Consider the following 16,988-nt stretch of genomic DNA (forward strand, 5'->3'; position numbering starts at 1 on the left):
TCCCTGCCATTCGGAGCTCTCTGCTGACCTCTGGTGGCCCAGAAAAGGTGTCATAAACAGGGGCAGCCCCCCCTGCCCTGGGGGACCCCAACACCCAGAGCAGCCCCTGCCCCCGGGAGGGGGAGCTGTGCTAACCGGCTTCAGCCAAGGCTCAGGGCTGCACGTGGGGAGGTGTGGGGAGGAAAAAGGTAAGAAAGGCTTTCAAAGAAGGCCGCGAAGATTATGAGCTTAAGAATGTTGGAATAAAGTTTGTTAACTTAAAGAAGAGGATTTTAATAGGAAGGGTGGGGGAAGCTTTGGCCTGAAGTTAGTATAGTTTTATTCAGTTCCCTTTGAGTTTTCAAGTCTAAAAGAGGAAGAGGAGAGAGGGTATTTAAGAAGGGTGTACGGGGGCAAGTTTCATAGGAAAGGAGTAAGTTCCCATGACAGGACTTGAGAAGCCCCTGGCCAGAGAAGTTCACGCAGCCCGTCTCTGCTGCAGGGAGGGGAGGGAGGCGCGGAGGGATGGCAAGGGCGCCTATGCTTTTTGGAACCAAGGAACTTGGCCCCATCAGATCCAACTTCCCCTCCACTGGAAACCTGACCTAGAGAAGAGGGAGGTGACGTTGCCCCAAGCCCAGGGCTGAGCCTGACTTGGAGGATGGGGCTCTTATCCTCAGACAGGGGAGACTCTTCTCAGTAAGAGGGCCCCGCAGCGCTCAGCGGGTTTGTAGCACTGAGAGGCAGAGAGGAATTGTAAAGGAGAAAAAGCAGAACTAGCCCCCAAATCTTAGAGACCCTGAGAAACCCAATGATGCCCTCATGAATGAAAAAACAATAAGGATTTACCCTCAGCCAGTTACCGTCTCTGTAAAACAGCACTGAGCAGCCACCCCAGATTCTACCCCCTCACCTCCCTGCATCTTCCCATATTGTCTCAAATGCTACCTCCTCCAGGAGGGCTCCCTGGGTTTCCCTGATGGAAAAAGGGACCTCTGCCCACCTCTGAATTTCTCTTCTAGCCCTTGACTGGGGTCGGAAAGAATGTCCCCCTCTCCTTTGCTTCCTGCAAAGATTCTCCTAACGACAGTTACCCAGGAATCATTAACTATGCAGAGCAGAGGGCAAAAGACAGGCCTAAAACTTCCTGTACAACCTGCCATTGTGGAAAGGGCACTTTAAAGAGGGGTGTGTGTGCGTGCACGCGCGCGTGCAGTGGTGGGAAAGGGGTGCCGGCACACCTGTCCTATTAAAACTGCACATAAAAGATTTAAGGAAGTTTTAAGTGAGAAGGACACCCCTCTCATTTTTCAGAGGAGGAACACTGGGACCTAGAAGATGAAGCAATCTGCTCGAGGTCTCAGAACCGGTTCCCAGGAGACCCAGGGCACACGCGGGCGGAGGGCTGGGAGGTCCCCGTGTGAGAACGTTCCCATGCTGGCCGAGGTCTAACAGAGTACTAGGAGTTAAAAGGGATGAGATTTGTCCTCAGAGACCTAGTGTCTGACTGGAACCCCTTTAAAACTCCCCCTGGGCCTTGTGGGGGTGAGGAGAGCGTCCCTGAGCAAGAGGATGCGGGGAGGGGGCTGCTGAGCTCTGCCTCAGGCGCCAGCACTCGGCGAATTTTGAAAAGCCAGGCTCTCAATAGTAAAAGCCGAGCGCCATCTGCCAGCCAGTCCTGAGCAGCCTTGCTTTATTTTATTGTCTCTGCTTCCCAGTCTTAAATAATTGGCATCCTCATCTCTTTCTCTTAAGGAAAAAAAAAAAAAAAAGATATTTCTTTCTCAGGATCCCATCCCCCCAGATAAGAATCTTATTTAAACAAAACAAAACCTCAAAAAAGAAAGAGAGAGAGAAAAAGGGAAGAAAGAAAGAAATGAGGGGATTCCTTAAGACACTGATTTCTGCTTCCCCAGTTCTGAGCTGTGTGGACCACTGGGGAGAACGGGTCAGACCCTGTTTCTCCATCGAAGGCAACCCGGGTGTCTTCCTCCTGGCCACTCACCTTCCTCCTGGTGGAATGAAAGATTAACTCCCAGTTTTAAGCCTGCCTCACTGTGGGGAGTCAAAGCTGATCTCCAGGGAATCAAGGTTTTAGGGCCAGAGAGAAAAAGGAAAGAGAAGTGTTTGCTACCTGTCAACTCAAGCCTTACGATAAGGTGTCTGCAGGGGTCTGGACTTGTCCCTACCAGCGGGGTGCAAGTCTCCGTCTAGAGTCCCTTTCCTCAAGCCCTGCCCAGCGCCTCACCTTGGGTCTCTACCTCTTTATACATACAGCTGAACACAGAGAGGCCCCCTGGCTTTCTCTTGGGCTGCCCCTCCCCTGGCCCTGGCAGGACCTAGGACTCCTTGGCAGAATCATCCCAACATGGGGTCTTGTCAATACTTTTAAGAATCAAACTTTGGCCTTTTCTGCATGTTACTTGGCAAATTCATGGAATCCTTCAACACAGCCCTAGAATCAACCCAGGTCCCAGGAATGAGACCCCTCTAGTGCTTACCCAGTGCTCTCTTTCCACGATCCTGGAACCCTCCAGAGAAGTTAGGGCTCCTCTGCCCGCCCCCTCCCAAATCAGGGTGAGGTGGGGAGCCAGCGCAAGCTCCCCAGACACCCAGCTGCCCTACGGTAAGCAATTTCCTGGGAGCGCTCCTCAGTGACCACGTTCCATCAGCAAAATGTCCAAACACTCCCATTTGGAAAGGGGCGCCCTCCCTTCAAGTGTCCATCCTAAAACCAGCCCTGGCCATTTGTTTGTGAGACAAAAATTATCTAGCATGCATCCCTTTTAGCAGCTAAGGAGGAGGAAATGAAATCATGTAAATGTTTAATTATAAATAGCTATTCGTTTTCTGGCAATCCACCTTTAAAAAATTTTTCTCCTAACATCTGGCACTTGTTTTTGGGTTCTGCCTGGACTCTTCGAAGCATTTCCTTGGAAAGACGTTGTACTTGGTCCCAGGCAAAAAGTCAAAACCAACATTCAAAAAACATGCCTTGGGTAATTTTGAGGATTCTGCATAAGAAGATCTGAGGAAGGGGGCACTTTGCTTAATTAAACTTGGAACCAATAAAAATGATATTTTTAATTTAACTTTTCCAATATATAATCTATTACACTATGAGTTTCCACTCCAACCCTTAAGTAGTCTTAATAGTAAAAGGGAAAGTTTAAATATATAGAGCTGTCTGGAGTAGAGAGTAGAGTGTTTTTTCTTTTCCTTTTGGACTTTGCAGTTAACTTAAAGGGCACAAATTCCAAATTCTCTAAGGAAAAAAAACCTATTTAAAAAAATTGGATCTCTGATGAGTCTGTAGCATCTGAAAGCTCGGTTGGGAGATCAGAAGGGTGTAAAATATACATGTTTCAGGCTCTGGACATAATAAAGGTGCAGCAAAGTCTCCCTCCATAAGGGCTCCCTGGGGGAGAGGCTGGTTAGGTGCAAGTTGCGGGGTTGAGGCCACTATTTAAAAATAAAGTGATTTAGTCCTGTTATGACACATCTGTGGAGTCTGCGGGGGGTGGGACATCGTCAACCATCTTATCAAAGACCAAGTGCAACACTCTTGATCGGGAAATGCCCTGAGGTTACTCCTTCTGGACAATCTTCTTTGACTTTGTCAGTACGTCACTCAGAGGCCTGCCTTCCACCCCCCCACCCCCCCGACCCCTACAACGTAACTCCATGTCTTGAAATGTCAGTTGCTAAAGGTTAGGGGTCATCACCGCCATGCAGTGGGCTGGTTCCCCATGGGCCTGGGACTAAGGTGACCCAGCTCGCGGGGCCCACACCCTTGTCGCTGGTGTGCACACACTACTCACAGGCTCCATCTGTGTTTCGTGGGACACGTGTGGAGTGGGGCCCCGGCCACATCGGGGCTGCTGTGTTATCAGCAGCCACCTGAGTCCTAGTCCTTGATATCTTAGCCAGAAGTCTCTACAGTGCAGAGTGAATTAATTCCTGCACACCAGACAGAGGTGGAATTCCCCACAAAGGCCCCCTAAAGAACCCCTAAGCGGTAGACGGGATTGTTTAAGGGTTAAAATCCACTGAGGCCCTGATTTCTCCTGGCCCACTGATTAGCTACGGGACCGACTTGGTTAATCTGAGTCAAGGATCAATTCAGTATTTGCTTCCCTGGAATAATTCCCTTTTCTATTCTGCTCAGGTCACCTTCTTTTCAGAGAGTTTTGCAAATGAATTCTGCCCAAGTTTTGGGATCACAGACATGGGAATAAATATTTCTGACTGGTTCTTAGTAACTGAAGGCAAGAGGTAACTTTTCTTTTTAAAGTGTTCAAGTTATGGCCTGTATGGTCCCACCCTTTCCCAGAATTTGATGTTGCTAATTTCGGGGCAGCAGTTCTCAACTGGGGATGACTTCTGCCCCACCCCGCAGGGGACACTTGGCAATGACTGGATGTGTATGTGGTGGTGGGTGGGGTGGACAGGGTGTGTGTGCGTGTGCGTATGCGTATTGCTGGCATCTGGAGGGTAGAGGTCAGAGCTGCTGCATACATCCCTCAGTGCACAGGATGGTCCCTAGGACAAAATGTCAGTGGAGCCACTACGGAAGACCCCTGTGTTAGACAGAGCCCCCTGAGAATACTGAAATCTTAGCACAGAGCCAAAAGGGAGAAGTCACGGCTTAAAAATAAAAGGCTAGGTTTGTCGAAAGCTTTGGGGCCTATTAAATCTGGGGTGGGGGTGGGGGTGAACAGGGACCCTCCCCGGCCGTCGCTGGCTGGCTCCTTCCCAGCTCATTCCTCCTGTGGATGTGACACCTTTTCTTCTGCCTGTGCCATCTCACCATCTAGTGGCCACCTGAAACACCAGCTCACCTCCACCGTCTCCAGGCCCTTCTAGATGCAGGCATTTAAAAAACTCATATTGGTGGGGGGCTGCGGGTGGAAGGACCCCTGAATGACGTACATGATTTTATTAATCAGTTAATTCGGCATCTTGCAGGCCTAACAGACCTACACAGAGAATGGCTATGGGGAATTAAGATGGACACTTTGTATGATACAATTTCAGAAGCCCACAAAAGCCAAGAAACTCGAGGGGCTGGCAACAGAGGACACCACTGGGCTTCTGCTGAGGTCCTTGGGACGCTTGGGAGCTACCTAATATAACCACAGAGAAAGTGGCCTCCACTGAAGAGGGTGGGTCCAAGTGGCCCCAGTGATTTCAGCAGCCACTTGCTTTCTAAGTAACCCCACCTATTCTGGACAGCTAAAGAAACAGAGGCCCTGGGCTACTTTTACAGCTAAAGAAACAGAGGCCCTGGGCTTGTGGTCCCAGAGGTCGGGGGGAGCTGGATGGACACTTTTTCCTATTTTCTGTGGCAGAGCCTGGGCCAGCAGTCCTTTCTGGTCCTGGACTAGAGCGCAATGCCTGATTTTAGTCTTTGTGGGTAATGAAACAAATGATTCTTTCTTTTCAAAAATCCCACAGCTGCAAACTTACCTGAAGGCAGGTTCCCTAGAAAAAAATGAGCAGTCAGTTTGAGCAAAGGCAAAGCTGTTCAAATAGGAGGGAGGAGAGAGGTCGCGTGGTGCTTTGAAGGAAGGGGAGAAGCAAGAGCTGCGTTCCCCACGTTCTCATTTCCTTCTAAGAACCGGCGCCTGGCGCCGGCACCGAGCTCGCGAAGGCTTGACTGGCACTCCTGAGAAAGTGAGTGCGAGAGGCTTCGCTTCCCATGATGAACTCACAAAAGGAAGTTTAAGGCACTCACTCTGTCCCACACACCAATGATGTGTGACAACTTCGGAATCGCTGACTGACTCATAATAAATTCAGGATCGGATAACAATTTACACCGTTACACCTCTCTCCTCGCCCCAAATTGAATCATTAAGAAGCATTTAGTGAAAGCTAACGTTCAACTTCTGTGGGCAGAACCCCACGAGTCAAAGTGCTCAGGAATTCTCCTGAGGTTTAACAAATTACCCTATAAAGCAACGTGGGACTTTCCTTCTGAGGAATACGGGAGAGGCACACTCCTTTGCTTTTCACTGCTCTGTTACAGCTCAGTTACCTAACATCCTTCCCTTGTGACAGCCCCCAGGTGCCACCTGTGTAAATCTGTGCCAGAAGTCCTGACTGCCAAGGGGGACACCTTCAAACGTTTGCTGTTTGTCAGAGACCAGAGCATCCTGTGTCTGAACTGCGCGTGACAGGCAACAATCACGAAAACTCAAACGTGGCTTTTTGTGTGTTGTTCCCTACCTCATTCTTGGAGGTCTCCTCATCTTCCATTCCCAGTGGCTGGCCTGTTTCACCATCTGGCTGTCGGGAAGGAAAACTAGAGACAATCTTTTTTTTTTTTTTTTTTTTTTTTTGCATGTGTAATAAGCACAGAGCAATCTGGGCGCAGGTCCCCTGGGCTCAACCACAGTCTTGAGATGATTTATAGGAAAGAGCTAGTCAAAGAGAAGGAGGGAGTGGGGATGGGGGATCAGCAAGGGGGGGTAGGTGACCCTGTCTCAGGACAAGTAAAAAAAGATCTTGTCCGTCACCTCAGAGCGACTCCACAGCATCATGACTTTGGCAAGTTGTCCTCGGTCTACTGCTTGACCTTTATTTACAAAACATGTACAGAGAGTGTACTCTGAAACGTGGAGACAGAAAGGCAGGCAGGATGGGTGCTCCCTGGCCCTCCCCCAGGGCCAGCTGGAGTCTGGGGCATCCCACCAGCCCTCCTCAGTTCAACAGAGGCCACTTAGGACTTGCTGATTCTTCAGCTGCCCCTCTTTCTCTCGCTCCCGGAAGAAATGAGGATCTTAAGCTTGCAGGGTGACTGCAAGCCAGAATAGGAATCTGATGGGGCAAAGACTCTTTCTGGCTACTTCTGTGAAATCTGTTAAGGTTAATGTTCGCAGGGCCAGAGTCTCAGCGTCCAAATTATTGGGGGGGCACCTGGGCTGGAGACTGACCAGTATATTTTGTTTCCTCCTGGGCTGTTTTTTTTTTTTCACATTTTATTTATTATTGTATTATTTAATTATTTTATTTTGGTGGGGGGTAGGTAATTAGGTTTGTTTATTTTTAGTGGAGGTACTGGGGATTGAACCCAGGACCTCGTGCATGCTAAGCACGTGCTCTGCCACACTTGAGCTATACCCTCCCTCCTGGGTTGTTTGAATGGGGGGTGGGAACCCTGTCCCATCAATGGGCCCTGTCCTTTCTGTTCTGCAAATTGCCACACTTCCTGGGAAATCTGATTTTAACAAAGACATCTGGTATGTTAATGTCACTTTCCGTTAGGAACCCCAGGAGGCACAAGGTGGGTTGGGAAGACCCCTACCTTTGCCACAGGTTGAAGGAACCAAGGAGCACAGTACAATTTTCCTTTGTTATTTATGTGCTTCCTAGAAGTTGCTTAATGCAGAGGGATTTGAAGAGCCACAATTTTGCTGGGAGCAAGGGGTAAGTTTTATTAGGTGGGGAAATTGACTCTAAAGAGAAGACGCATGGCCAGTGTAGAGGGTTTCAAATCTAGTTAATTAGGTTACCTTCTCTAAAAAAGAAATTTAGTTTTCTGCTTAATACCAACATTCCTCCATAAAAGTCAAAGGTGATTTCTAAGATTACGCACTGACTCTCACTGAGATGGAATTAACCTTGACTAAAAGGAAGGGATACTTTTTAAAAAATAATCACTATGAAGAATATTGACCAAGAGTTATTTTAATAGGGTCATTAGATCCAGGCCAGGAGATTCTAAGCAGCCTATTACATGCTAATACTAAAAATGCAGGGGGAGGTGGGCTCTGCATCAAAGCAGCTGTATTTTAAAATTATTCTTATTATTTTTTAATGTGGAAACCTGAGTAAAGAGAAAAGCTTTTAGACCCCGCTGAAGAACACTACCGGGGGATTTTAAAAAGACTTTAAAGAATACCTGCATTTTAAAAAGTCCAACGAATAGACTAAGACTGCAGTGTTGGCAGATGAGTTAAAGCAAATGTGGAAACTAAATATCACCATTGCAATGACAGGTATCCCAGAAATGGGGAGGCTCCCGTTTCACACACACTCAATGGACATTTATAGCCAGGGATCTGTCTGGGTCTGGCTGTAATTCAGGAAGCAGAAGACGGCTGGACACCTGTCATCTGACGAGGGATTTGAAGAGCACATAGCACAGTGACAATGATCATGCTTTCCATGGAAATAATGCTTCATAGCTTATGGCCACATTTGAAGGGCTGGTGAAGCATGGTCTTGTCTGAAGCAGAAACTTTTGATTCCCTTCACTTACCTCGCAGTCTTTGAGCAAAAGTCCTGACATTTAATCCCTGAGCTTTTAGGTTTATTTGCCTGTGAAATGGGGTCCCATCACAGTTTTTATTGCCCAAGGCTGTTGCAAAGGACCAATATGGCTGGATGAAAGGCTTTTGAAAATACAATAAGAATGTGCTGTCATTCCATGTCATTGTTACTATTACTGGTTACTAATAACCCTGAAGGTAGTGAGGCTATGCTTTCAAGCCAGGGGAGGGGGAAGTTGGGGTAGGAGGAATATACAAAAAAGTGACAAACCCCACTTTTTTTTTTTTGCTTAATACCAGTTTTCCATGGTGTGTATATATATATAAAATGTAGGCAAATTATAAAAATTAGCATAGCTGCATAGAAAAACTTTCATTTTTTTGAAAAAAATCTATAGGAAATTGGATTTTAAAGGGCAAGGAAGAGATTCTTGGCTTGATCAGCCATGGCTCAGTGGAGGCAGTCTGAATACTGAAAAATGGCTGAATTGGAAAAAAAAAAAAAAAAGAATGGGAGGGAGGTGCACCGCAGCAGGTTGAGGTGGATTCATCACTGTTGCACCTGGTGGCATAAATAAATGATCATATAATTGAGGCTCACTGTATAAAGTGTCATAGCAGAAGAGCCATTACTATATACAGCATTTGCCTGCACAATTTCAATACACGCAGCAGGTACTAAGAAATTCTAATCTAGCAGCCCCTTCAATTCTTAAAAAAATTGAGGGACTCACCCAAATTAGGTTTCCAAAAACATGTTTAAGCCTCCAAAATTATTCAAAAAGGCAAGAGAAACAGGGGAATAGGTCTGTTCTTGGATAGTGTTGAATAAGAAAAAGGCTTCAACTTTTTAGCTATTCTAGACTTTGAGTCATGTTATTGATTATCTAAGTATCTATCTTTTTCCTTTTTAAGATTCCCTATAATGTGGTTAAGCTGCTCGGGCAATAAAAACGGAGAGGGTATATACACACACACACACATTTTTAAAGCAACAGACGAATCTGCAGGTCACAAACTAGGAACCATATCAAAGGATGGTCATTTGCTCTGCATTTTCAGGGGTAGGAATATATGAGTGTCTTGTTGTAGATGTTAGGATTAAAACACTAGTGAAAAGTCTCGTCTTCAGTGTAACTGACTCTCCCCCTTCCTCCTCTCCCTCGCCCCCATCAGCAATGCTGACCCAGTGGGGAACCTCTCGTCACTTTTGCAAATGGAAACCTCGTCAGAGTGTAGCCTGCCCCAACAAACTGCACTGCCACAGCAGGCAACCTGGCTGAGTTCAGGTTCCTGCTTGCAGGGGCCCAAGGTCTACACTGTGTCTGAATGTGCCTGACCTGGGGGAAGAGCCAGAATGATGGCAGGGTGACCCCAGCTAATTTTCTTTAATTAAGGTGAAATCTTCTGCCTGGATATAAAACAAGGGTAAACCAGAGAAACTTCTAGTTTTCTTAAGGCTTGGCCCGAGACATGGACTGTTTACTGCAGGGTTGGTGTTTGCATAATGTATGGTATAAGTCTCCAGTCCTGATTTAAGTGGACTGTGTGCCCTACCCTGACCCCAGACCCCCAGAATAGAGGACTCACAATGTGGAGCAAAGGAGAATTTGGTGAACATCTGCTTGAAAGCTTCATTTCACAAATGAGGCAACTGAGGCCCCAGCAAGTAAGGGACCCTGCCAGTTAGGAGTCAAGTGCACAATGTCACTTGGCTCTCCTGTCTGCCCCTAATTGTGACTCCTCCCCCATCACAGGGCTATGCTTAGAATATTAAAATGGGACTGTTATGGCAAAAATCAATTGTCTGCAGGAAAACAGTGCATTGTCCTTTAAGGCTCACACCTTTCATGCAGCTGGGATATCTGAAATGTCAAACTACCTCCCTTCTGTATGTTTTTGGGAAAAGGATGCTGTCATTATTTCCTTGGGAGGGCATACATAAAATGGCAATCACATTTAAAACTGAATCGTGAGAGGCACACATCACAACAGCATACAGTTACGCCCATAAAGCCATTAATAGAAGCCATCACATATAAAATATTGAGCAAACAGAGATAGCATAGCCTTAAAAAGTGTGGTCTTGAAATCCCTTGAAAAGTCTTAGAGGATAAAATAAATTAAGATTGTGGAGTTTCACTTTGGAAATTGTCACTTTAGCCACACATTCAGACCATTGCTAATTGCCACTTTGATTAAATTGGGCAGGGGAGTCGAGCCCCAGATTTGAGCTAAGGAGAATCTGGAGAAGGGGGAGATGAGGAAGGGGGGAATTGGGGCAGGCCAGGGAAGGACATATTGGAGAGGGTCTTGCTGTAGGGGGAGGTGGGAGGGGCCTGGAGAGGAGAGGAGCCTTGAAAGGTGGGCATAGGTAAAGGGAGGAGGGGGATGGCCAGGGCCACCAAAGGTACCCTTCCAATGGGATCATTAATACAAGACCTTCTTAATTTTTTTGGAACCAAGCCCATATGCAGAGAGGATCTTACCTTTGAGCCTCTTTGCCCCCAGCTAAGGCTGCTTGAAAAAATTCACATGTAAACATTTACATGTCTCTCAAGTGATATTCACAGTTTTCCCAAATTTTGTTCACAGACTTAAAATACACTGGAAGCATTTTTTAAAAAGTTTTATTTTCATTGCATTTCAAACACAAGATGGGCATTCCACTCCCAACGCATAACCCCTCTCTTTTTAAATCAAGCCCCTCCTACTGTATTCTGTAAAAGGGCAAATGATTGGCTTACCTCTGGCTCTTCCCTAGGAAAAAAATGATTTCATGTTTTTTCAACATAGCCACGCCCACCGCCCTGGAACCAGCCCTTTGTGGTTTTGGACCCAGGCTTGCCTACAGCGCGTGAGGTGGGGTTTTTCTTTTCCTCCCTCCTCCCTCCATCCCCCCACCGGGTGAGCCGAGTGTGTGCGGAATACCGAATTGATGCGCGCAGCCCCGGACGCCCCAGATACCTGAGTGTCTGGTTTTTCAACCGTTAAGGCGGGAGGGTTTGGCGAACGAATGAGAAGTGAGGAAACGCTTAGCGCAAAGAGAAAAAAGAGAGAAAGACAGACAGAAAACAGGTTATGGAGGCCGGCCGCAGGCGGCCCCCTCCCCCCACCCAGCGGGTGGCCCGAGGGCTCCCACTACCTTCTCCGCAGTTTTCGCGCCGCCGGCTGCAGAGCGCCCGCGCACAGGTACCACCGGAGTGTGCGAACACGGAAAGTTTTTGCCCGCGCAATGGCGCAAAACACAAGACAGCCCATTCCCCAGTACAAGTCCACAGTCGGCGGGTAATTTGGGGAGTGCCAGGGGGGGAACTGGAGAACACTTGAGCATGTCATGCACAGGCGGACACAATATGGACACCAACACACACCAACAACAAGCTGTCTGAGTCTAAGCAGCCGTGCCAGGCGAGGCGGGGACGCACCTTTCCCAGTGACCCCAACCCACCACGGCCCCAGCCAGCCTAGCCTGGGCAACCCCGAGACCCCTCCCCAGCAGTTCCTGGCTCACCTGAAGCCCCCGCCTTTCTTGCCGGCCCCCACCCCACGACTCGGGGACGTCTTACGGTCGCTGGCGCTGGTTTGTCCAGCTGGAAACGACCCTCAGTGTTGTACGGCACCACTTTTCCCGGCACCATTTTTCTCCCTAGAGGGCACAGACTTCGCCACCCAAGCCCACCCCAGACCCTCCCGCTCCCAGGGCAAAGTTAGGGCCCCTCGCTGGAACTTTCTAGCAGGCTCTTTCCGCCTTTGCCCAGACCGCCCTCCTCCCGCCACCAGGCCCCGAGCCCCATCGGGCAGCCCTGCCACCCCATCCCGGGGTCCCCGGGCGGCCCTGCTCTCCACGGGCAGAGTCCGCCGCATTACCTAGAAGCAGCAGGCGGTGCGTACACATGTAGCCCATCTTCTCGTTCTGGAGTTGCTTGTCGATGAGCTTGCTGCGTTTCTTCTCTGCGCGCTTCTGGGCGCGCTTCTCCAGGCTTTCCTTGCGGACCTGTCTGCGCTTCTCCGCCAGGGGAACCTTCTTGACCTTGGGGCTGGTGGAGCCCCTGGACTGGGGGCTCTCAGATCGGCAGAAGCAGCCTCCGAAGGCCTGGACAAGGAAGTTGCGGAGCAAGTTGCGCCGGGGCTTTCGGCGGCGGCGGCTTCGCCTGGACTGCAACCAGCGGCGGCATCCGAAGGTCCCATCGTCGGATTCGTCTCCGCTGTCGCTGCTGACTGATATTTCGTCGTCGTCGCGGTCGCAGCTGCGGTCGGACCTGCCCCGCCAGGCATATGCGCGAGGAGGCTGCGGAGTAGGCGGATCGGCAGCCTGGATCTCGGGGCTGGGGGGTCTAAGGAACCGGATCTTGGGTCGGGCTCCTGAGGCAGGGGCAGCAGGGGCGGCCCGGGCGGCAGAAGCAGCCGGAGCGGCTGTGGCTGCTCGGGCGGCCGGAGCGGCCGAAGCGGCCGGAGCGGCAGGGGCTGCCCCGGCGGCAGGAGCGGCCGGGGCGGCAGTGGCTGCCCCGGCGGCTGGACTGCCAGGGGTGGCAGGGGCTGCGCCAGTGGCTGGAGCGTCAGGGGCTGCTCCCGCGGCTGGAGAGGCAGGGGCGCTAGAGGCTGCCCCGGCAGCAAGAGAGGCAGGGGCTGCCCCAGTGGCAGGGGTTCCGTCCCCGGAATTGGGGGCTTTGCCTCCTTCCGCCAAAGCTGTGGCTGAGCCTCCTTCCATCTCGGCTTCTTCTCCCTCAGTTGGGGGTCTCTCTCCCTCTGCTTGCTCTCTCTTAACTGGGGCTCCAGAGATCTCGATGGGCGGGCCGTCAAGTGCGATTGGGGGGCTGTCCATGTTGACGGGAGCGTCGTCGACCCCAACGGGGGCGCTGCCAATCTCGCGCGGGGGTCCGGAGATCTCCATCGGGGGGCTGTCGCCCGCGAAGTGTGGAAGAGGTCTGACAGCCTCTCGGGATGGGCTGCCGCTGATGCCTGGGACCCAGAGGGGGGGCTCGTTCGTGGCGGGAGCGATGAGGACCGCACTCGGGATCCCGACTGCCGCGATCTGGCTGCCGCCACCGCCGTCGATTTGTGGGATAGCTCGGGGGAGCCCGGGGGGTGGGCTGTCGTCCCCAAAGGCTGCTCCATCAAACTCAAATGGCATAGCCTCCTCAGGGGGAGGACTGCAGCCTCCTCTGAACCCCGCGTTTGCAGGTCTGAGGGCTTGGGGCTCCTTGGGAGGAGCACTGAAGACCCCCGCACCTGGACCTCCTGGAGCAAGGTCTGAGACCTGCGAGAGAGGTTGGCTGCAGAGAGTTTGGCTGCAGCCTCCCTGGGCAGGCTGCTCAAACTCAAAGGGCATAGCTTCTTCGGGCGGAGGGCTGTAGCTTCCCAGGCTTGCTCTGGCCTCACCAAAGACTCTGGGCTCCACGATGGCTGGGCTGGAGGCCTCAAGGCCTGCACAGGTCCCAGTGGTGTCTCCAGGGTGCTCCAGGGTAGGCCAGTAGTCTCCCATGCTGGACTGCTCGACCTCGAAGGGCATGGTTTCCTCAGGAGGTGGGCTGTAGCCTCCATGGGCTCCGGCTTCCTCGACGGCCTGGCAGAGGCCCTGGAAGTTGGGCCTGGAGACCTCTGGGACTCCACAGGTCTCACCTTCAACCTCAACGGTGATGGGCTCGCTGTGAGGCGGTTCGGTCTCCATCTCTTCGGCTGCGCCAGGCCCAGCACCGGGGGCAGCTGCCCCTGGGGCCTCCAAGGGTGGTTGCTCGGGCTGTTGCCCGAGTTCAAGGGGGATATTGTGTTGTCCTGACATATTATTGCCGTCGAGGCAGTTGCGCACGCCCATAACACGGTGGCGGTTTCTTAAAATAAACTTGGGGCCCCGTGAGACGGAGCACCCAACCAAACTAGGGTGAAAAAAATTTTCCAAAAAAAAAAATCAAAGTATCAGCTAGAAAGTTCTCCAACCCCACTTTCTAACCCTCCTGAGGTCAGGGGGTTCAGGGCCTCAAACCCCAGACCGTGGCAGAAACAAATCTATTGTTGCTGGTTGAGTCTTGGTTCCTTCCTGGCTACTTTTTATCCCCTCAGGTTGCCCCTGGCCTCCCCACTTTGGCCTGTCCTTGTCCCCTCCTCTCTTTCTCTCAGCTCCAGGCCAACTCCGCCTGCTTGGATCAGAGGAGCGCGCCGATTCGGTCCGAAAATCGCTCGTAGTGCTCTCCTTCTGCCACCAGGGGACGCCGGCCCTGGTGCCTAGGTGGCTCCTGGAGCTGGTTCCAGGCGCCGGGAGCCCCGGACTTTGGGTAAGGGGGCTGATGAGCGCAGGCCTCGCAGGGACGTTTTGGCTCCTTCCACTCCTCTCCCTGACTGATTTGGAGTCTTTCTCCTCTCTTCTCCCCTGGCCAGAGAGAGAGCTCTCCTGCGTTGCGGGACACGTGACGCAAGACGTGGGCCCTGGGCTGCTTGAACGCAGGAGCTGAAACTCTCCCTCCCATACCCAAATGACTCTCCTCAGGGGGAGGGGGGACTGCAGGAGGGTTTCATAACCCCAAAATACCCCTGAACACCAGAGCCGCAGCCCCCACCCCTGGGCAGCCTCCAATCCCAAGCCCTAAGTCTGGAGCGCAAGGCTTTGGGCGCGTGAGAAGGGGGTGCGGGCGCGCGCGGAAATGCGACAGGTGGTCGTGAGCCCACCGGCGGAGCAGATAGGAGGCGAGGGGCAAAGGGGCAGCCGAGGTGCGCACGTAATTTGTTTTTAAAACGCACTGGGGTACTTTCTGCGGCTTCTGCAGGTTTTCTTTGCCGTTTTGCCAAGGCTGGCTCCTGTAAAGCACTTCAGTGTCCCCCATCCCCACCACACTCGGGGTCTCCACAGTAGCCTAGCACAACACAGGCAGGGTTCACCCTCATTTAAGGGGACGACGATATATACAGGGGAATAGAGGGTCTTGCTCATGTACCAAGGAGACTCGCTAAGCGGTAGCTGCCGCGGCACGGAACCAGGGGCGCGGGACGCACAGGAGACCCCTCAGAATGCGGGCCCCAGACTTTCGGGGGGCCCTACTGTTCTGGGAAAGGGCTAAATGGAATTTCAGTTGAGATTTACGGCCGGTTTAGGGTGGTCTCGGAGACTGAACAACCCCGTGCGCACCGAACCTAAAGATACACACCGTGCCGTGCAGGCAGCTGCGGCCGCGGTGCGCGGCTCCCTACCTCAGGTACCGGCTGCAGGGTTAGTCGGTCAGCTCCTCTAGCTCCTCTTCGACCCCACTCCAGCCCCTCTCCAGCCCCTCTCCTCTCGCTATGGGTCTCCCAGAGCAGCCGCTTTACTTTTCCGATGCTTGAGCCCGCTGAGGCGGCAATAAGCCCGACTATAAACCCGGCAGTGGCCGGGCTGCGCTCCTGTCACCATAGCGCGTGGTCGGCTCAGAGCCGGCTGAGAGTAATGTCCACATCTGGGTGGGCTTGGTGCGTGCACACACACTGCTCTGGGTTTGGGGTCTGCGGAGGGATTTGAGCTCCGGGAAAAATTTTGCTGTTTGTGGTTCACGTAAAACACTGGACACGGGCATCAGATCTGTCTCGGCTGTGGATGACACGGACCTGAGTCACTTTTAGGTGCAAGGCAGCTGGGCAGGACGCAGGTGGTCGGCTGGCCTTAGGGCAGGGAGGAGTGGCGAGATGAGTGTTACACAGGGTGGGCTGCGGCAAGCGGAGCGCACCGCCTGGTTTGCTGTGTCTAGGAGCCGCAGGCGGGGTAACTACGCACGCACACTCCAATCTCATTAAATTTTAACACATCGCTCTTAGAAAGAGGGGGTCATAGCCACTGTGCATCATTGTCCCCACATCCCCCAACCCTGTGGCCACCCTGCGCAGAGGGAAGCTGACAAAATCGGACCCTGGGTAACATTCGGAGCCCCCCTAAACGCATATAATCTCAGCTGTATGGGTCTACACACTTCCAAGTGCCAATACTGAACTTTGGTTCAAACTTTGGACAACTATCGCCACGCGCGACGGCTCAACCATTTGGGTATCCACTGAATGGTCCAGATGGGTCGCCACAGTCAACTCAATCCCCTCCGACCCCAGCGCTGGGTCAGCCATTGGGCTGGGGTCACGCCAATCAAGGCTGCCTGGCGAATGAGCAGGGGCCGTCAGACCGGAAAACGGATATGAGTGGGAGGTCCAATAGGGGGCGCCGCGTTGGAACGCCCTAAGAGGCTGTGCTGCTGGGGTGGTTGAAAGCGGTTGGTAGGCGGCGTATGGCGACCAGGCCTGGGATGCCACGAGGCCGGCTGGCGCCGTGGGGGCACTCTTCCTGACGCCCCAAGTCACAAAGGCTGAAAGGGGGGGGGGGGGGTCGGGGCTGTCAGGGGCCGACCCTCGTTCTCGCTGATGGCGGTGGCCAAACCCCCCCTAACACAGGGATCCGCCGCTGGGGGCGAGGCGAGGAGGATTTCCAGGGCCTGGAGGTAGAGGGCCAAGACCCTGAGGAGAGAGGGGGCTGAGTGCCCCCGATGCAGAGGAGCTGCCCCAGATGGATAAGGAGTTGAGGGCCCGGGGATGCTGAGCCCTGCCAAGTGGAAGGTCAGTAGATGTCGGGATTTGGAGCCTCAGGGAGGCCGCGATGGGGGTTCCAAAGGGACGGTTTGCTCTCGCCAGGCCTCGCGCGCAGCCCACTTCACTTCGGCTCTTTCCCAAAGCACTGTTTCTCTAGGAATGGGTACAGGGTTTCTGTTCTGCTTCCTCGTGAGCCTG

The 16,988-nt window shown here is 52.3% G+C and overlaps 1 protein-coding gene and 1 pseudogene across 4 annotated transcripts in view; both read right to left on the minus strand.

The window, feature by feature from the left end:
- GNAS (GNAS complex locus) overlaps window positions 1–14,085 on the minus strand; it is a 53,096-nt gene extending 39,011 nt beyond the window's left edge. For all 4 annotated transcript variants that reach the window (XM_064496965.1, XM_064496964.1, XM_031433555.2 and 1 more), the window contains exon 1: window positions 12,126–14,085. In XM_064496965.1, coding sequence (XP_064353035.1) covers window positions 12,126–14,070 — 1,945 coding nt within the window. In that variant the 5' untranslated portion in view covers window positions 14,071–14,085. The remainder of the gene's footprint in view (window positions 1–12,125) is intronic.
- LOC105095689 (uncharacterized) lies at window positions 9,990–12,112 on the minus strand (annotated as a pseudogene).
- Window positions 14,086–16,988: the final 2,903 nt, after the last annotated feature.

The sequence above is a fragment of the Camelus dromedarius genome, chromosome 18, assembly GCF_036321535.1.
Source record: "Camelus dromedarius isolate mCamDro1 chromosome 18, mCamDro1.pat, whole genome shotgun sequence".
Taxonomy (NCBI): domain Eukaryota; kingdom Metazoa; phylum Chordata; class Mammalia; order Artiodactyla; family Camelidae; genus Camelus; species Camelus dromedarius.